The 22,064-nt window shown below is 34.4% G+C and overlaps 1 protein-coding gene across 1 annotated transcript; it reads right to left on the bottom strand.

Annotated features, from left to right (window-relative positions):
- Nucleotides 1–451: 451 nt before the first annotated feature.
- On the bottom strand, nucleotides 452–20,177 carry LOC119827144 (complement factor H-related protein 4-like). The gene is given in 8 exon segments (XM_038348575.2): nucleotides 452–1,082; nucleotides 3,718–3,902; nucleotides 5,858–5,929; nucleotides 5,932–6,030; nucleotides 7,266–7,448; nucleotides 14,345–14,481; nucleotides 14,483–14,537; nucleotides 20,105–20,177. Coding segments are annotated over 8 exon segments (816 nt in total). The 3' UTR covers nucleotides 452–1,070.
- Between the last annotated feature and the right edge of the window lie 1,887 nt (nucleotides 20,178–22,064).

Raw genomic sequence — 22,064 nt, 5'->3', positions numbered from 1 at the left:
TGGCTCTAGGATCTCCAATTTTCAGACTTGTGTGCTGGCGGCAAAAAACTGTGCAGTAGGTCTATAAGGAGTCACAAAGGAGTGGAGACTGGAAGGAATGGATAGAAGCTAATGACTAGAGGGATTAGGGGAAACACCATGAGGCCAAGTCCCAAGGGGATGGAGGCAGGCTGGGAGGAGAGGCAGCAACTTGCAACACTGCCATTTATTAAGACAAACTTGGCTTTTATGTTTATTATATTTAATATTATTTTTTCTTTATTGTTTTGGGGGCAAAACTTGCCTGTTCTACAAGTTACACAAAATTTTCATAGGTTTTTAATGTCAATATTGTGTTAGTCAATGCATTCTTCTACCCAATTAAAATTTAAGTCTTTTTTATAATTACTGAAATATTTAAACTTATAAAAGTAGTATATTTAGAAGTTAATTCATTAAATTTTTCCTATTTATTAATTAGCAACAAAAGCAAAAATGCACAAATTACTTATATTCATTAGTAATATAAAGTATGACATTTTGTTCTTTCAGATTTATGAAATGTTACATTTTTGAGGACTGAGACACTATGTCTCATGTTCACTGCAAATCAGAACTGTATATCAGAAAGTATAGAAGAAGCTTTGGGAAAGTGGTGGATAGAGAAAGATAGGAAAGCAATTGTGTCTATTCCAAGACGCATCATGTTCTGGGAACTTTGAATAAACTGCTTGTGCCTGTGTGTCAGCATGCTCTGCTGCCAGATTAGTCACAATGCATCAATACAAGCTTATAAATGAAATTTAGTTACCCAATACTTCAAAAGTAAAATTAAAACTATTGATTATATGCACACACCTTAACTGGACAAAGGTATGTGACTAAATTCTACTAATGCTTTTAGTGTGATTTTGTGCAAGTGGGATAATTGATGTGAACGTTGATGCAGAATGTCTGGAATAGTTGAGATGTTGCCAGGTGATATCCATTTTTACACTTAAATTCTTGCATCTCCCCTGATTTGTAATACCGCTTTTGTTTTTCTTTCCATCGGAAAATTATGTTATGGTTTTCCATAATTTCTTCTGATACTATGCATGGATCTAAAAGAAAAAAATATCATAAAATTTCAACACATATATCTACAGAGATTTAGTTTTCACATAGAAACTATTATGTTTAAGGTATTTTTTGCTAAGCTGTTTTTATTTGTTTGCTTTTTTGAGATAGTTTTTTTTTTGTATAGTCATCCTGGTTGTACTGAAACTTGCTTTGTAGACTAGGCTGGCATCATACTCACTGATACCTGCCTGCCTCTGCCTCCCAAGTGCTGGAATTATAGATGTGTGTTACTGCAACCTGACTGATAAATTCTTAAAACAATGAAAGGAGCACATAAAGTTAAGTAAATAGAGAATAATACATGATGTAAAAGTTATAGCTTTAATATAATAATTAGATTCATCACCAAGTGCTCCTAACATCTGTAACTTGCACTTCAGGATATTTATGTTTGTTTTCTTGGTTTAGGTATTGGGCAAAGTTATACAATTTGAGCCATGACATGTATGATAATCAGATCTAATGTTCAGTGATTGACAATCATTAAAAATACTGTGAATGTTCTGCTGATGTCCACAGCTCCTTATTGGTAGTGTAGCAGAAGCCAGACCAATGGTTCATAGCAATGAACTCTTTAAAGGAAAGATGAATGGACATAAAGATAAACTGTGTGATTCACCAGGTCACACTACAGCTTCCATGATGAGATGATTTTCCTTAATTTTTGTTTGTTTGGTTTTATTTTTGGCTTTTCTTTTAGATTTTGTTTTGTAGTGATGGGGGAGGTTGCAAGGGTAGAGAACAGATGTGAGGGGACAGGGAGATAAGTGGCATCAGAAGCATGATATGAAATCCAAAAAGAATCAATAAAAGTTAAAAGAATTTAAAAAATATTGTGATTAGAAAACCTAATCATAATTGCATTCACAATATTCATCATATATTCACAAAGTAGTAACTATGAATGTGTCGTGAATTTTATTTTGAAAGTTCTTTTTAAAAGAAATTTCTATTTATCTATTGAATAACCAAACTGTACAAGTGGCAATCCTGGTGGAAATTAGATTACCAACCACTACCTTGGACCCTGGGCTTACATCATACAAGTATACCATATTGTCTTTCGGCATTCAACAATTGACAGGAATGTAACAAATTTCCCATCTTAGGATCTATGAAGTAGTATGTGCATTAACATATATTTGAAGACTGAGTAGGCTGACTTTATTTCTATGGGCATATACCAAAGAAGGGATATAGGAATGATATAAGGTAGGTTTATTTTCAGATTCTTAAGCAGCCTTTATATTGTTCTCCATAGTAACTGTACAAAATCACATTCCTAGCATCAGATTAAGAGGTTCGTTCCCTCTACACAGTCACGAACATTTGTTATTTTAAGGAATCCTTTCTGTGTTACAGCTCTAACTGGATGATATGGTATCTCATTGTGGCTTTGATTGGCAGTGCCATGAAAAGTATGGAATTAAGCATTATTTCCCTCACTGTCATGCATAGTTATTCTTTGGTAAATGTCTGCTCATTTTTCTCCAGTTTTGGTAGATTCACTTATCTTTTAAAATTTATTTAAATTGTTTCATGTATCCTTGATATAGGAAACCCTTATACTACAGATGTAAACCACTGACCATGAGTGGCTGACAATCTTTTTTCCAATTCTAGAGTCTGTGTAATAATTGTCTTGATCCTGATCTTTACTATACAGACATATTTGAATGTCTTATACTCCATTGCCTAACGTTTGCTTTTGTGTCTTGTGTTTTGGGATCCCATCCAAAATTTAGTGATTAAACCCACTTCTTTGTTTTCCCATTGTTTTTGTTGTACTTTCAGTGTTTTGTACTTACTTTTGATCCACTTGGAGTTGATTTTCTCCCAGAATGAGAGACAGGAATCAAATTTTAATCATCTCCATGTGGATCTCAATTTTCCTTATATCATTTATTGAATATTCTATTATTTTTTCCAATATCTCTTATTAGAATTCTATCCAAGTCAATTAACTATAGATGCATAGATCAAGTTCTCAAATATTTATTCTCTTTCTGTGCATCAGTTGTTATCCAAATATCATAATGTTTTAGTGGCTGTGCTACTGGTGAATCTTGGAACAAGATATTATAAAAGTCCATGTTTTTCTTTGTTTAAGCTTTTTATTGTACTTCTATAAGAATTTTTAAATTATTTCTCATATCTATGTGAAGAATGTTGTCCATATTTTAGTGGAGTTTCATAGATTCTACTAATTGCTTTGGGAAACATGGTAATTTTAATATTAATTCTTCCAACCCAATAATATATAAAATTTCTCCATTATCTTGTTTTATGAGTTTTTTTATCAATTAACTTCAGAATTCAGAAGTCATTCAATTCTGTTAAATTTATTGCTAGATAACTTTTTAAATTACTGTGAATAATAATGCTTTTATTGTTACTTCTCATAAAAATGGGATTGGTATATAAAAAAGACTGATTTTTTTTATATAATGATACCCATACTGTTTCTTTATCAGATTTGTTTTCAGTTCTTATATTTGGGTGCCTCTTCAGGATTTACCACATAGGACAATATATACTTTGAAATAAAATGAGTTGACTCCAATCTTCATATTTGGATACTGACTTTCCCAGGATCTCTGAAAATGAGGTACTCACATAGCAACATTTTGGCTTCTTTGACCACTCTCCATCTCTACATGTTATTTTCTTGTTGCCCTGAAGTTGGTAAAAGGACTGGCACTGATATTCAACTGATGATAATGGTGCATATACTGGTAAGGGGAAGGAGGTGATGTCCCCATTGTTAATAGGTGGAGGAGGCCCGCATGTCTTTGTTGAATCTAAGAACACACATTTGAGTGTTTGAGAGATCAAGTCAAAGTACAGACTAAAGCAAAAACCAAGAAAAGTGAGGTGGTAAACATAATATTAAGGTTTGGTGATTTTTGGTTACAAAAATGATTGTTTGAAGAAATTTTAATCATATAAATTGAGAGTTAAAGGGCAATTTCTCCCTTCTTTCTCACCTAAAGCACTTACTGAATTAGAACAAGCGTGTCTGCTCTGACACCTTCCAGTGCTCCTAAGAACAGTGCTGAACAGACAGACGTCAATGCAGACAGACAGAGTTTGTTTTCAAGACACTGTTCCTGTATCCACATATTCTTGATCTTCATCATCACTTTGTAGAAATACACATTTATTGACAAGAGGTAGATAAGGCTTGCTGGTTTCCTGATACGGTCAAGGTGAGTATAGGTATCTCTAAGTTATATTTTTCTGCAAACTGCCTGGAAGAGGCTGGCACCAGCATAGTTCCTGGGTAGATCTTTAGATCAACTGAGTCACATGGAAAAGACATTTTCCAGCCTGTTGAGCTGCCAGAAACGGTGCAATGTACTTCATGACCCATATTTTGTGAGCTGTCACCTATGATGGGGGAGAGTGCTTTGGTAATACAGCTTTCTTTGAGTCATATCTACTCCTGTAAGTCAAATTTTACTTATATTTCTATAAGTAACTTCACTAAAACTCATGGTTCACCAAGTTTGACTTTGGTGTTGGCTGTACATTGGTCTCTTTGGTCTCCTTATCTGGGGCAATTAGCTACTTGTTTATCGTATGCACAGGAAAAGTTTTGTCATGCAACAGAATTGTACATATACTTTCATATTATTTTTCATCTTATTTTCATAGATGGCCCTAAGGCCACGGCTTAGCCAAATGTTGTCCCAATGAACTAATAGTTCTACCCTTGCATTCTATGTTAGCATTGTTTTGAAGAAAGCCATGATTTCATAATATTGAAAGGCTTATAATCAGAGAGAAATTAGTGAGCACCATTTGTTTAGTTTGATTTTTATTTATTTTAGGGGTCGCAGGTTTCTTCTTGTTTGTTTGTGATAAGTATTCAAAGAAACCCCAAACTTGTCTAGAATTCAAGACACTCATGCTTCTGTCTCCCAAGTTCTACAATGACAGGTGTGTGCCACTTTGCCAGATATTGACATCCTTAATGAATTAAATTTGAATGGGCCTTTGGGCTGAGAATCAAGTTTCTCCGTCTGTTGCTATCCTTTCAAAGTTTCTACTCTGTTATTGTCCTTCATCTTCCCTCACAGTGTTCAAGTTTGCATGACCCTGCTTCCTACTGCAAATCATTATTTTGATAATCTCGACATACCTTTAATAAGAACTGGCATTTATGATAACAAAACAATTACATTCTAATCACAGATATAGGATATACACAGGTCAGACACATGAGTCATTAATTTAATATTTTGTTCATTTGTTTTTGGAAACAGGGATTCATTATGTAGGCCAACACATTCCCAAATTTAAAACATCTTACTTCAAGGCCCTAACTGCTAGAATCAAAATATGTGCCATCACACCTGATGAATGTCCTATGAGAAAAACAGATTATTGACAAATGAGAAGGCTTAGCCACAGAGAGTGCTTGCCTCCAAGCCTTGTGACCTATGTTCAATCCCAATGGCTTACTTGGTGAAAAGAGTGAGCTAACTCTCGTAGACATGGGACATTTACATGTGCAATGTGGCACACATACATCCATTAACACCCACATGCATGCAAATACACAGGATAAATAAATTAATGTAATGAATTAATAAAAACAAAATTACTCATCTTTGGACTTCCAAATAGTTTTTTTTTTCTCTTAGTTTACATTAAATCACAAGGAAAATTTTAGGAAATTCAATTTCTTAAAGTAAAACATAAATCTTTATTTTTTCGTGAAAAGAAAAATTCAAGAGACAACAGTACTCACCATAACATGAAGGAATATCAGACCATCCATCATCATTACATATTATGAAGTCTTTGGTACGTTTATGTTTACATATCCAGCATGGCATTCATAGTCCAATTTATCATTGAGTTTAAACAATGTGCTGTTATTTTCGATTCCAGCATTCTCAAATATAGGCCTATCACAAGACTCTTATGCAAAATAAAATTGAAGATTTAATTTGTAATATGTTAATGGATAATCTCAGTAATTCCCACAACAAGAACAAAAGGCTTTATAGACTAATATATGCTAACAGATTAAATACTGTATAAAAACATCTAAGAAGACCAACAGTAGATAATTTTACTAAAACATTTATTAAAATGAAAAATAGGTTTTTATATAACATTTATCTCCTCACTTAAGATTTCCAAAATTAATATTTTAAAAATCATTTCATAACTCAATTTTCTTTATATTTATGACATATTACAAATAAATAGACAAGTGCAGAAGTATTTTTTAGGAATGTATAATAACATTTTGTGTATTGAGGTTTCATATTTAGTAGTTAATATGAAACAGAATTTAGAAAAGTAGATTAGCTGAATTTAAAATTGATATATTCATTGTATTATATCAAAGGTTTTCTCTTAACTATATGAAAATCCAATGTAGGCTTATTAATTATAATTTAATTTAATATAAATGAATATTATATGGAAATAATTTTAATTGCTTTGTCTTTAATTAGATCCTGTAAAGTACAATGAGTAGAGAAAATAGAAATTAAGAAAGTAATGAATATTTGAAAGATCCCTTTCTAATATTAAGGTATGTTTAGTGGTTTTTGTAAAACACCATCGCTGTTTTTCTGATAAATAAGATAAGATGAACTAATTAATCTTAGAAAAGCTTCATTAATTGTAGGTCCTATAACAAGGGAAATTTCAAGACAGCAAAGTGTGTTACTACATGGAAGCATTTCTTTCCTTCCAATATCAAGATATTCGTAAAGATTTTCTAGGTGGCAGACATTACAAAATGGACTTTAACTGACAGTGGCAAATATATATTATAAAGGTTTTCATATATTCTGGGATTTAAAACGTGAATATATATCTTCACTAAAATATTTTACCATTGCACATGGAAACAAAGGCTTGTATATGCAAGGCAGAACATCTTTAAAATTTCAGCTGATCAGATAATCCTTCACTAGATTTAAAATTATATGATATTTTAAATCACTTAAAAGGAAAATGAACTGATATTCTACAGTATTGCAATGAGTCCAAAAGGAAAACCAAATAGTCGTGTGAATTTTTTTCTGAAGTTTAAAACTCATCTTTGAAATGAAATGACCACAGTCTCCTCAAAGGAGAACAATGCTAAAGTCTCATACATTACCAGTATAATGGCAGCAATACAACAAAGCACTCACTAATGCATGAGGGTTGAGCTGACCATCCATTTTGTAGGCAGGTGATTGATCCTGATATTTCTCCATTTGATGTTACATATCCTGGTTTACACCTATACTGTGTTGTTTTATTTAATGAATATTTATAATGAATTTCAGAAAGGAACCCATTTTCGATCTCTATATCTGCCTTTGAACATATCTCTAAAAGGGAAAAGAATAAGAAAAAGATGAATGCATGCTCAGTAGCTAAAAGATCTACAATATGAAAAGGTGCTAAGAATAACCATTAGTCATTATACACAAAGACCTGGAATAATCAAAATCATTGTCATTACTAACAAATCTTATGTTTAAAGATACACCATAATCCTCTGTGAATGTTTTCCAACAAAGCAAGATTTAAATCTTCTAAATCATATTCTTTTCTAAAATGTATTAAACTTTTTCTTGGCCCAAGTTTGTTCATAATCCTATGGAATATCAGAACTCTGAACAATACATTTTTTCTTGCACTTTTTTAGACTAAAAAGTAAATTGACCCTTGTAGGAAACTAGACTCATTTATCTAATTAGAATTTTAGGGGCTGGGTGATGATCTCAGAAAATGTATCTACATAGCTGATATAGATTGCAGTGCCAAAGATTGGAAATGTCATCATAACTGCATACCTAAAATGCAGTAGATGTTCAAGTTCAAAGAAGATCAGAAGAAACAGTAAGCTTATTTAATCTTCTTATGCCAAGATGATGTTTTCTCAACTACTCTGCAACTGAACATAAAAGTGCAAAATAAATCTCTTAATTTTATTTTTCTTATAAGCCGAATAATATTTCATTGAGAAATGTACCATATCAAAGTATATTGCATAAAAATTCAATTTAAAAAAGAAATTATAAAAGTATACTTCTTTCAATTATTAGTTTTTCTCAGTACACATATTTGCTTGTTTATGGACAGGCATAAAATCAGAAGAAAAATTTATATATTTTATATAAATGCCAATGAAACATTGCATAAAACATTGGCAGGAAACACTAAGTATTGAAGAGACAGGAACACCATCAAACAGATGGAAAAGAATAAAATAATAAAGAATAAAATTCAATAAACATTTTCATTTTGTTAATTGGAAAAGGAAGCAAATGCTAACATAAACACAAGTTGTGACAACCTAAAATGATGAACAGAGGGAGGGATCAAGAATGTGCCAAATAAAGGAAAGGAAATGAGTTGTAATTTTTGTAAAGGAATGTAATAAACTGTAAAGAAAAGAAAAAGAGAGCGCCAGACACAAACAAGAAGGGAACAGAGAAATATAGTTGAAAATTACCAATGCCTGTTATTGGAAGACAAAGAATACCAGACTAGAATTCCAGATAGCAATAGATTAATGAAGTCCCTTATCAACTACATATGGAGGGACTTTACAGAAAGTAGCACAGTGAGAAAGATGCCAACCAGAAAAAGTGAGTATTTTACTGAATTTAAACAACAAAAGTCATTGCTGTCAATGACATTGGAATTATTGGAAGCTATGGCACAGAAAAGCAGAGAAGAGATAACATTGAGTAAAATTCTCCAATCTCCACAGCCATCCTTTAGCTTCTGTCCAGAAGCCAGTATGTCCCACAGTACAAGACTGTAATGCAAAAGGACATGAGAAGAAAAACCACCCTAAATAGTAAGATTGAAGGTTCCCAGCACACCAACAATGTGAGGTATTCAAACTGGTAGAGTAGAAGTATTCCTTTGCATCCTCATGATCCTTTAGAAAGTCCACAAGAAGAAGTTGCCCCAATTTTTTCAGATTCTAGGTCCTAAGGCACATCCCATGCTTCTCCCCCTCCAATATCAATATGAGCAAGGCAGCTGAGATATGCCCCAAACTTGTGGAATTCCTTGCCCTAGTGTACTCTCCACCATCCAGTCAGGAAGTGAGGAATAGCCTGCAGACTTGACCACCACTGCTGCCACCCACTGGATTCTTTTTCCTGAAGATCCACTCTGCCACACGAAACCACTGACCTAATCACCCTCTCTGTGACCAGCCTTTACCACAACTTCAGTAGACTTCATAGGCACAGGTAGAATAGAACAGGGGAATAGGCTGGATCTATGCACCCATACCTCCACAAACCTCAGCCAAGATACCTACTGGACCTGAAGACATGCTAGTCACCAGAATTCCTGGCATTTCAGGGCAACACACCTGGGAGGCCAGTCACTCACCTGTTCTTCAAATTGGTATGGGCTGCACCTGTGCCTATGGAGTCTGCTGGAATTGCTGAAAAGGGGTGACCATAGGGAGGTTGGTGAGGTGGATGGGGTTTAACAACAGAGTGTGTCTTCAGAAAATATTCTATACATTTAATAACATAATTGAAGGCACAAGGTCTCACTCCTAGCTGAGGTGCTATTTGCAAATATTAGCAAGCAAATAGCACCTCAGCTAGGAGTGAGACCTTGTGCCTACCTTCCCAATGCTGGGATTTGTCTAGCTTGAGCTTGTGAAGGTCTTGTGCATGTGGTAATGTGGAATAGATGTCACACAGAGAGGGCTGGTCATGGACACACATCCAGAAGTAGATGGGCAGCACAAATTGGATTTGATATTTTTTAAGAACACAAGTTGGATGGGTAAGGACATGGAAGGAGTTAAGCAACAGAGGTAATGGAGGTGAATGTGGCTAAAATATGTTGTGTGAAATTATCAGAGTACCAATAAAAAGGAGGATGGTAAAAAGTAAACATTTGCGTGTGAGAGACCAAGAAAATGTAAGTATGACTGTGCTTACATTTGGTGAGGAAGTACTTGTGAAGAAGACTTGCCTATAGAAGGCTGATGGCATCAATATACTAACTAGTCTCAAAATCCATTAAAAGCAAGCAAACAGCAAAGGCAAAGTGGGCAAAGCTTTGAAGAACCCTTTTCAGTGAAGGTATGCAGATGGCAAATGAGAGGAGGAAAGTATGCTCTTTGGCTTTGTTCCCTCAGGACTGAGATGCCACCACTAAAGACTTACCATCACAATGCCAGGAAACAACTACTTTTCCAGAGTCTACATATGTGAATATAGAGTGTACTGACACAGAAAGCTAACATACATCTACAAATGATCCAGGAAGTCAATTTGCCAAGGGAGAAAATCAAGCCCTACCCTGGAGTACCTCCTATCAACCACAGCAATGACCACCAAGGCTAGATATTCTTAGTTGTGCAATAGTGGATTATATCATTATTCCTATATGTACACAAATATGTGTTTTTTATATATTTATATGTTTATATGGTATTCAAAAGATATGTATAACATTTATATATGTATCAACTGATATATGTGTGTATATGTGTATCTATTTATATCTATATCTATTTCTATATCTATGTATGTAGACTTATATCACTATCAACAAGAGGCAATTTGTGAAAACCAAAACAAGTAAATTAAGAAAAACTTATTACTACCACTTTATAAAAAATTTACAATTTCTAAGGGAATTTTGAATACTTATTTTTGTGTACACAGATATGTTCTGCTCCTACCCCACAAAAAAAGAAACTTTTCTTTTTGTGGTAAATGGAATCTACAACTGGTCATAATGCAGAGAACAATGACTATTTGTTGAATAATCCAAATAATTCATCTTTAGGACAACCTCTACACCCAAGGCTTGAGGATCAAAATGGAAGAAGGGACAGAAAGACTATGAGAGCCAGAGAACAAGGATGTCTGTTGTGAGATAGTGGCTTCTACTTAGTACAGGGAAACTATACCCATAAAAATCTCAAAAATATGATGATCTAAATGAGTTCAGCACAATACCAGTTGACATACAACCCATATTGATATTCTGATATTCTGATATTCACTACTTCTGATATTCTGGCAATCACTACTTCTAGAAGAAGAACTATATGCAGTGAATGTTTGCTGAAAGAGGAAAATCAATTTTCCATAAGAATGAGCCTGGCCCTGATAACTTATCCAGTCTTGAGTAATTTTGTTTTAAAACATTTAACACTTGTACATTTAAGCAGCACTAAATGGACTCAGTAAGTTATGTGTGCATGTGTATGTGTGTGTGTTTGTGGATTCCATGTGTTTATTAAATAAGTATAGTTAAAAAAGGAGAAGTCATGAATATGAGAGGGGAGGAAAGGGGAGGAGTCAGTGGGAGGAGAGAGATGATGAAGTGATGTAAATACAGTACTCATGGACGAGAGATGCACTTTTAGTAAATTAGCACATCTATCAGCTCTCACCAGAGACGCTTCTATTTGTAGTAAAATTAATTTGAAACTAATACTTAAAAGTGATCAGCATGCAGAAAGTAAGAGACTGAAATGTTCATAACCTTTTGGGATATCTTTATCTCATGCTCTCCTACCAAGTTTCAAGAAACACTAAAGAGGAAAGGGAAGGATTGGTAGAAGAGTCAGAAAAGGTACATGACTACCAGGAAGTAATATTTTCCAGAAATATCAAGGAAGATGCATATATGAATTCTGAGTGGTTGTGAGAGCATGCACAAGGCCTATACAAGTGTGAGTTAGGCCACTTCCTATCACAGAGAGGGGTGATAAATCAGCCATTCTCCAGTGTAATACCACAAAATAAAAATAGGACAAAATTATCTTCTTGGTCAATGAAAAATGATGAGTAGAGTTATTGGGTGGCTAGTAGAAGGGCATATACCTGGGAGTAGTTGATATGATCTAAAGACATGCTATGAAATTTTCAAATAATAACAAAAAGAACATTCTCAAAAATTAAAATTATTTTTAGGTGTCCTATATAAACAAAAATAATTCACAAGTATCTCTTGGGCCTCACTGGGTGTTAAAATATACTGACTAGAAATAACAATTAGAAATTTGTAAGATGAGTCATGTCATAAAAATTCAAGAGTTGCATCCTAGATATGTAAAGAACTGTAAAATAAAATTAAAAGAAATATTTATTTAAAATGGGTTTTTAGGTGATTGTTATTATTAGACAACCATGAATATGAAGGTAAAGTATGAACTACTCCTTTTGCTGATTCATTTAGAATCTAAAATGTGATTCTTGGGATTTTTAGAGGAAAACAAGTCAACTTGCTCATTGTTGTCATTGGTACAAAATATGCACACATCCTGAAAATCTACATGTTAGCTTCTTACAGAGTGAATTATAGACATGTCATAGTTCTCATTTTAGGTTTTAAGAATTACTTTATAATTTGAAAGCAATGGCTTATCTTCAAATCTTCATAAATGTCTTAAAAATTTCCAGAATTTAAAATAGCTTTCTGTTTGTGAACATGGTATAGAAAGGGAAGTTAGTATATATCTATGTAAAAAGAAATAAAGCTAAAGAAATCTATGGGGATAAAGCTGAAATAATATCTTTAAAAAGCACAGAAGTATGAAAAAGTTGTATCCTCATATAGATCAGGTCAGCTAACAAAGACCACAGAAAGAATCTGTAAAATTAAGAACATAAGCAAAACTAGCATGAAAGAAAGACTATCAAATAAAGATTCAGTATAATTTTTAAACAGGTCAATAATATTTATCATATAGAAATTTAAATCACAAAAGACAAAAAATTCATAAAGATGAAAAAATTAAGGAAATGTATCACAAAAATAATACTAACAAAAGTTTCTCATGAGTAAACTGGTACAATAGAAGGCAACGGACATACATTTAAACTGATTAAACTTTTAAAGATGTATCACATTCATAAATATGAAGATTCAATACCATGTGATTGATTGTTTCAAAGTGATTCTGAAAGGTCATGATAATATAATATATAAAACTAAGATGATTTTAAGAAGTTGGTGGTCCAAAGTAAACAACATATTTATGATACATGTAACTCAAAGATACTAATTTTTAGACTTCTTAAGATTCCAAGAAAAAGTCAAAATAATATAAATTAGAAAAAGACTGAATTTGAAAATTAAAATAAATAACTATAAAATTTCTTGGGATTACATTTTAAACTTTCAAATGTTAGCGAAAAGAATATCTGAAAATTATTATGCTGTAGTATTTATAGACTTTTATTTTGAATATAAAGTGTGATACCACACAGTCATCAGCAAGGGTTAGAACAAGAAGAAACCCGTAACGACACAAATTAATATTGCAACAGAAATTGGAGAAAACCATGAAAACTAGACAATGTCAAATATCCCGAAATTCCATTTCAATCACACATCACAAAATATTTAGAGACAACATTTCTATAAAATGGGTTACTTCTTGAATATATGAATGTGTGTAGCTACTATCATATGTGTTCAATTTTGAGCTATTCTTTTATAATTGTTATGAATCAAATGACAAAGTGGGTTCAAAATATATACTGTTTTAATTTAAACAAAAGTTTACTAAATGCTCTGTTGTGTTATGGCCTAATATCTGTTAGGTGTGTTCATTTTGATATACACCAGTATTCATATATACACACTTGAAAAGAAGCATTTGGCCACAGTTAATACAGATGGGATGGGGAGTTGAGAGCATCTTGTGATCTTCTCTGAGCCTGTTACTTATTGACATGGATGTATTTTGGTTAAGGAAACCAGCCATTGTCTGTACATGTAACTATGTCCTGACCATTTGGAAGACTGTAGCCAGAGTAACCACGGACTCTTACAGAGTAATCCTGAACATAATTTCCTTTTTTTGTTGCAGAAACTCCACATACTCCACATAGTGGAAACTACATTGCCCTAAGGTTCATAAATTTACAATAATTGTTAAAAAACTGATTTTTTAAATAAAACCTAACATTTATTTTTATAATAGTTAAATGAGCACGTGTGTCATAAAAAAACCAAAAGAAAATGTTTTAAGAAGTAGCATTTAAATTAAGTTTTTATAAATCAAACATTCAAACAATAGAGGCATTCTTAGAGTTCCATTTTTGTCATTCATTTCATGAAGAGCTGCTCATAAAGAACAAAAATTAGTCTTTATGCTCACAAACTCCTCTGTTTCTTATTTTTGTCATGAGAGACTTAACTGTATTATTATGTACGGGTTGTCTTTCCAGTCTTTGATAGAATTAAACACAATTTAATAGAGACATTGACTTACTGCGGCATGGAACTGCAGGATCCCACCCTTGTATAGTGCAGCAAATGTAGTCCCAGTTTGTCCCTGAAGGAGTCACAAATCCTCTGTTGCAGTGATAAATGAACTGCTTTCCGACAGGTACTGGGAAGTAGGATCTGAACCTCTTTATTAACTAGACCTCCATTTTTGATTTGTGGAAAATCATAAGGTGTCACTTGCAATAAAAACAAACAAACAGGAAAATACTCATATCATACTTGGTAGACTACTTGATCAGTGAGTTACTTTTTAAACTATTAAAGCAACTCAATGTCTCTGAGTGTCCAGGAGGAAACAAATAGAATTCAGATTGCTGCGGTATATGAGAATGTTTTTCTTCATGAAATCAAGTTACACCTTACAGCTTACCAGAGAACTGGGACAAGAATACATATTCATTATGATACCTGCTTATTCATGATTTTAATTGGAACTAAATCTAACATGATTACATCAAATTGACCTATATTTGTACCTTCATATTGTGGTACTACATTGTTCATTATATTAATGAATTTATATGGAATTGTGCCATTAAATTTTTCTCTTCCTGTTCTTATTTATAAATAATTAGTACTTTTAATATCAAATAGTATGAATTTTTTGAGGAAGTATGATTCTACTTCATGTAACCTCATGAAATATGTTAAAAGAATTTCAACAAACACAACTGACAAAAGGACACACATTCTTTATTTTTTAAAAAAATAATAAAATCTTTTTTACATGAAGATTTTTCTGTCCTTTCTTTTTTAATTTCTTTTTTATAACTTTATAAATAATACCAATCAAAATTTTCACTTCCTCCCCTCCTCCCACTTCTCTTCCATTCCCTCCACTCTCTTCCCCACCCCCTCCAGTCCTAAGAGAGGGAAGGTACCCTGCCCTGTGGGAAGCCCAAGGCCTTCCCCGCTACATCAAGACTTAGGAAGGTATGCATCCAAAGAGAACAGGATCACAAAAAGCCAATTCATGCAGTAGAGATAAATCCCAGTGATATTATCATTGGCTCCTCAGTCGGACCCATATGTCAGCCACATTCACAGCGTACAGTTTGATCCCATACTCTTTTAGTCCCAGTCCAGCTGGAGTTAGTGAGCTCCCATTAGTTCGGGTACACTGTCTCAGTAGGTGAACCAACCCATGTTGGTCTTGACTTCCTTGTTCATATTCTCCCTCCTTTAGCTCTTCAACTGGACCTTGGGAGCTCAGTCCAGGACTGAGATGTGGGTCTCTGTCTTTATCTCCATCCGAAGCCAGATGAAGGTTCTATGTTGATATTCAAGACAGTCATCAGTCTAACTACGGGACAAGGCCAGTTCAGGCACCCTCTCCTCCACTGCCCAGGGTCCTAGCTGGGTTCATCCCCATAGACTCCTGAGAACTGCTCCAGAGCCAAGCCTCTTGCTAACCCCAAAATGGCTCTCTCAATTAAAATATCTCCTTCCCCGCTCCCTTATCCGTCCTTCCTCCATCTTATCCATCCCATCCCCAAGCTCTCCATAACCCTCCTTTTCTCCTGTCTCTCTCCCCCATCCCCTTCTCCCCTACACTCACCCCATGCTCCCAACTTTTGCCTGGTGATCTTGTTTTTCTTTGGGTTCACCTTATTACTTGGCTTCTCTAGGATCACGAACTATAGGCTCAATGTCCTTTGTCTATGACTAGAATCCACTAATGAGTGAGTACATACCATATTCATATTTTTGGGTCTGGGTTATCTCACTCAGGATAGTGTTTTCTACTTCCTTCCATTTGCATGCAAAATTCAAGAAGTCATTGTTTTTTAGTGCTTTTCAGAGTCTGCTGAGTAGTACTATTTTTTTTTTTCCGAGACAGGGTTTCTCTGCAGCTTTTGGATCCTGTCCTGGAACTAGTTCTTGTAGACCAGGCTGGCCTCAAACTCAGAGAGACCGGCCTGCCTCTGCCTCCCAAGTGCTTGGATTAATGGCATGCACCACCACCTCCCAGCTCTGCTGAGTAGTACTCTAATGTGCAGATGTGTCACACTTTTTTTCCATTCTTCCATTGTGGGGCATCTGGGTTGTTTTCAGGTTCTGGCTATTACAAATAATGCAGCTATGAAGATAGTTGAACACATGCTTTTGTAGTATGATTGGCCATCTCTTTGGTATATTCCCAAGGGTGGTATTGCAGGATTCTGAGGTAGGTCGACTCCGAATTTTCTGAGAAACCGCCACACTGACTTCCAAAGTGGTTGAACAAATTTACATTCCCACCAGCAACGGATGAGTGTTCCCCTTATTCAACATTTTCTTCAGCATAAGCTATTATTGTTGTTTTTGGTTTTAGCCATTCTGACAGGTATTAGATGGTATCTCAAAGTTGTTTTATTTGCATTTCCCTGATAGCTAAGGAAGTTTAACATGTCCTTAAGTATCTTTTGGCCATTTGAAATTGTTCTGTTGAGAATTCACTGTTTAGTTCAGTACCCCATTTTTTAATTTTTTTTTTAGAATTTTAATGTCTAGCTTTTGAGTCCTTTATATATTTTGGAAATCAGTCCTTTGTCTGATGTGGGGTTGGTGAAGATCTTCTCCCATTCAGTAGGTTGCCTTTTTGTTTTAATGACTGTGTCCTTTGCTTTACAGAAGCTTCTCAGTTTCAGGAGGTCCCATTTATTCATTGTTGCTCTTATTATCTGTGCTATTGGAGTTATACATGGAAAGTGGTCTCCTGTGCTCACTTCCCACTTTCTCTTATATCAGGTTCATTGTAGTCCAGATATATATTGAGGTCTTTAATCCATTTGGACTTGAATTTTGTACAAAGTGATAGATATGGATCTATTTTCATCCATCTACAGGTTGATATCCAGTTATGCCAGCTCCATTTGTTAAAGATGCTTTCTTTCTTCCATTGTATAATTTTAGGTTCTTTGTCAAAAATCAGGTGTTCATAGGTTTGTGGATCAATATCCGGGTCTTCAATTCAATTCTATTGGTCAACGTCTCTGTCTTTATGCCAATACCAAGCTGTTTTCAATACTGTAGCTGTTCTTTCTTACATTCAAATTTTCTCACTTATGAAATGAGGCTATTGGGCTTTGAGTTCCTCCCTATTGCATATTCTGGTTTATGTATGTCCTTTCGCCAGGATATGCTGCATTAAAATTCCATTTATGATAAGGCATTCCCAATAAAACCTCATTGGGCTGACAAAAATTTCTTAAATCTTCCTTGTCCATTTAGTTTTCTTTTATAAGAGAAAATTTTCAAAATTTTAATGTACATTTGTACATAGTTTACAAATGTATAAGCTTTCTATCATAAGAGTTTGTCTTCAATAAATTAGAGAATTATGTTTTTCATAGAGCATCATTAAATAAGACTAGCTCATTGAAATTTCTCTTAAAAGGGTACCAACAAGTCACATGGTTTCAAAGAAGAATATCATTACTACCTACAACAGTCTAGCTCTTAGGTAATCATCCTTCTTATATGGGCATCGGATAATCTGTCTTTGTCTACTTTAGTGGCAATTCCTTAAAATATACCTAGTATTCCTTAAAGTGCATGATCAAGAGAGGTGGGCTTTACTTAAAATAGCCCCACCTCACATCTTACACTTCTCCAGATGCAGGCTGTGGCCCCATCAGAAGTGATGGTTGGTTCATCTCAGTGCTGACTCTGGATACTAGCAACATTGATTTATATATTTACCATTTTCACAAGTGTTCTAAATAAGTACTAACACAGCTCATTTTTGATCTATCCCTGGGCTTTTAGTTATTATTGACAAATTTCCTCCCACTACAGATCCAACATGGCACACATGATAAATTTGTAGAATCTCCTCATGTAGATTCATGATCATCATCCCCTATATTGTTCCAGCAGTGAAGTTTTATTGTGCTTTCCTCTAAACTGTAAACCATCTGATAAAAGAAATAAGTAATTGAAAAGATCTGAGAAGGGAGCACTATACCTTTTAAGTAGAACAAAGTGATTTAATGAAACCACAGAGAGATTTAACATCTTTATCTTATTCAAGAAAACATCATATATTCAGGTGTGAAATAATTCATATTCAGGTAAATTTAGTCCATAGACAGTCCAGATATGTTTAGCAAATCTATGTCATAGATCTACATTGTAGAATAAAAGGGTTTGAGGCCCACCTCACTACACTGATTGCATAATTGTGCTTTTAAACCTATCCAAAAGCCATGGCAGGTATTATAATGAGTAGAGGGCGTGGTAATTAATTCTGGTATTGAGAATGTTTTATATAATATTGAACATTAATCCCAGAAGCCATTCTATTCCAGTCACTATCATGAAGGCAGAGATTCATTAAAACTCAAAGTACTGGTAATAGTGAGTGTTTGATCACTGTAAAACCTCACATTACTCCATCACATCCAAAATTTAAGGAATATGTGGAGTAAGTTCACAAAGACATAAGAGCTAGAGTTTAGTAATAAGGGCTGTGTAATATCTTCTGGACTGTACAACCATTGTAATCACAAACACTCAACGACTACAGACACCACAATGAGTCTGTTTAAGAATGGGCTACCAGCATCCAGGGATGAACGGAGTCAGGTCTTATGGAACCATGGCCCTCACTGCTGAACTGTTTCATGCTGATAGATGCAGGCAAAAGTGCAGCCAGTGCCTTTGGAAATCAACTGCCAGTGACCAAAAAAGGTTCCACAAAAGAGTTCTAATTCACTGTTATGCATGTGGCCTGGATTCAATTAAATACACTACATATAAAACCTCAAACTTAAAAATCTGGGGAAAGAACAGGCAAGGATGAGGTGTTGTTGATAGAGTTGGATGGATGTGACAGAGGTAAGGAGGTAGAATAATTAAAGATATATATATATATATATATATATATATATATATATATATATATATATATATAGTTGCACACGGTTCTCAATTTTTACTGAAAATAGCTTCTTCTATTCTTAAATTATTTGGATCTCATATATTTTCTAAAATCTCATGTCAGATAAGGTTGGTTCCTCAGTGCTGCTCCTATTGGGAGATGGTGTAAAGTTCAGGAGGAGTGCTGATCTGGTTGAAATAATTCAGGTCACTGAGGCTATCTATGGCTTTGTGAAGGGGTATTGGGATGTCGGCCATTCCTTTCTAGCTATGTTTCCTGGTGGACAGGAGGCAACAGCTTTGCCTTACAACTCACGTCTTGACACAATACTCTAATACTCTGTCACAGACTTAAAATGATGGCACTAGTTGACAATAAATTCAAGTTACTGAAACTGTAAGTTACTTACTTCAATAATATTGATACAAAGACAGAAAGGTGACAGGAAGTGATCCTTGGCCACTCATTTGTCATTTTTTCTTGCTAATGGTTAAGTATGAATCTTAGGCTTAAGTATGAAAAATATTTACCATGGGCTGAACTGCTAGATAGAAATTAAGAAAAAAAAATAGATGCAGATAAGTAAAATCTGAAAAGGATGAAGGGGGTATCCCAGAAATAAAATACTCTTGACTCAAATGACACTGTGCTGTGAAGCCACTGATATCCTTGAAAACAACTACCTCCAAAGAGGGAAACTGGGATAGTGGACTTAGTATATGAAAACCAGCCATGGTAGACACAACTGTGTGTGAGTAGATCATGGGACAGGTTCTGGTGCCCCATTGTCTGTCACTGATGAGCAGCTCTGGAGCAAGTTTGCTGTCATCATCCAATCTTTTGCAGAAGCTTGTCTCATAGGGAAGTGAGGCCTCTTACCAAAGCCATATGAGTGTGACATGTTGGATATAGGGCATAAACCCAGCAAAAGCTCCTGATGATTAACAGCCATGGCAGTCTCTGAGAGTATCTCACTGATACAGAGCCAGTAGCCAAGCCATCCTCAGTTCTGGACCACATGGGGGATACCACATTAGTTCATTATGAAACAAATATATTTTATGGATATTTGCTGCAAAATAAATATAACTAATTCTTCCATGACAGTATCCTTACCATATAATTTGCTAAAAATCTTTGAAAAGGCTTATCATTAGAAAAATATATGAAGCGTTTACTATTTGTTCTTTATCAATAGAAAATTGGAAGTCAGATATTGAGGTAAGAATGATCAGAAAATCAGAGGAGCAGCTACCAGTCACCTCTTACCTCTTTCATTTCTTCCTACATAAATGCTGAGATCCTCTCTCAGGCCCACCTTACTACTTCCTGTCTCCTGTCTGTCTACAGTCCTCTGAACCTCAGTGGTTAATTTTGGTCAGTTAGTGGCTATCTTTGCCTCTGACTCCAAGCAAGCTTTGCCAGAACACAATCAAAATATCACACAACACATATACCAAATTTGAATATGTAAATTATGAATTTTTGTTTTCTAAAATGTGACCATAATATTTCTTGAAATCTTAAATTTTAATATTACTTATAAAGAATATATTACAAAAATATTGCTTTGAAATGTAGAGTGTTTCTATGGGTTGTATACAGAAAATGTCAAATATTTGCTAGTAATATATCTCTGTGAATATTTAAAATAATAATTTCAGGATTATGGGGATTAAAGTTCTGCATAAATTTACATATACATCTTGGAGGAGGGATCCAGCCAGTACTCGTACACAATAGCTTCCCGGGTTGCACGAGAGAAGCCATTTTTACATGTATATTTGATTTCATCATCAGCTCTGTGTTTAATTCTATGAGGTAAGTAGTCACCATTTTCAATAAAAGGAGTGCATGTTATTTCTGAAAAGAAGGATATATAAATTAGGAGAAAATTTAATCTCATTATGATTAATAATGGAAAACTGACTGATACTATTATGTGCACTGAAAGCTATACAAAAGACATTTAATGAGCTCATCTTTATATGCTTGACATGTCAATCAGGTGTCTGATAAGTGTTGCAGGTCTGGAGGGAAAAGTAGGCCAATGAGAAGCCAGGCTATACCTACAGGTTTGTTCTGGTGGGGAATGTTTTCCCTACAGCAATATAGCAGCTCTGGTCTTCTCTGGAAAGCCATTACAGCTCTGCTCTGCTCTGTTCTGCTCTGTTCTGCTCTGCTCTAAGAGAGTTTTCCAGCCGAAATGCAGCAGCTTTGCTCCTGCTCTGGTGAAAGTTTTAGCACAGAATTCTATCACATTTTCAGGGCAGAGTTATTGTCAATACTCCTTAAATTATTTAGAAATAGAAGGAGAAGAAACATTTCCAAAGTCATTTTATAATGCTACAGTTACCCTAATACCCACAGCATATAAAGGACAACCAAAAATTTGAGTAAGAAACTAATTTCCCTTATTAATATAGATACAAAATACTCAAGAAAATACTTGCAAACTGAATTTACAAACACATCAAAAATTATCCACCATGATCAAGGAAGTTTCATCCCAGAGATGCAAGGATAGTTTAGTATACAAATATCAATAAATGTAATCCACCATATAAACAAACTGAAAGAAAAAAATACACAGGATCATCTCATTAGATGAAGAAAAGACCTATGACAAAAAGCAAACACCCATTCGTGATAAAATCATGGAGAGGTTAGGAATACAACTTGATATGATAAAGGTATTTTTAGCAAACACATTGTCAACATCAACTTAAATGGAGATTAACTCAAAGCACTTCCAATAAAATTAGGAAAAGACAAGGCTGTCCATTCTTTCTATATATTCAATATAGTACTATTCAATATAGCACTTGAAGCCTTAGCT

This window comes from Arvicola amphibius, chromosome 12 (assembly GCF_903992535.2).
Source record: "Arvicola amphibius chromosome 12, mArvAmp1.2, whole genome shotgun sequence".
Classification (NCBI taxonomy): domain Eukaryota; kingdom Metazoa; phylum Chordata; class Mammalia; order Rodentia; family Cricetidae; genus Arvicola; species Arvicola amphibius.
The sequence above is the reverse complement of the archived record's forward strand: the minus strand, read 5'-3'. Positions and strand labels throughout refer to the sequence as shown.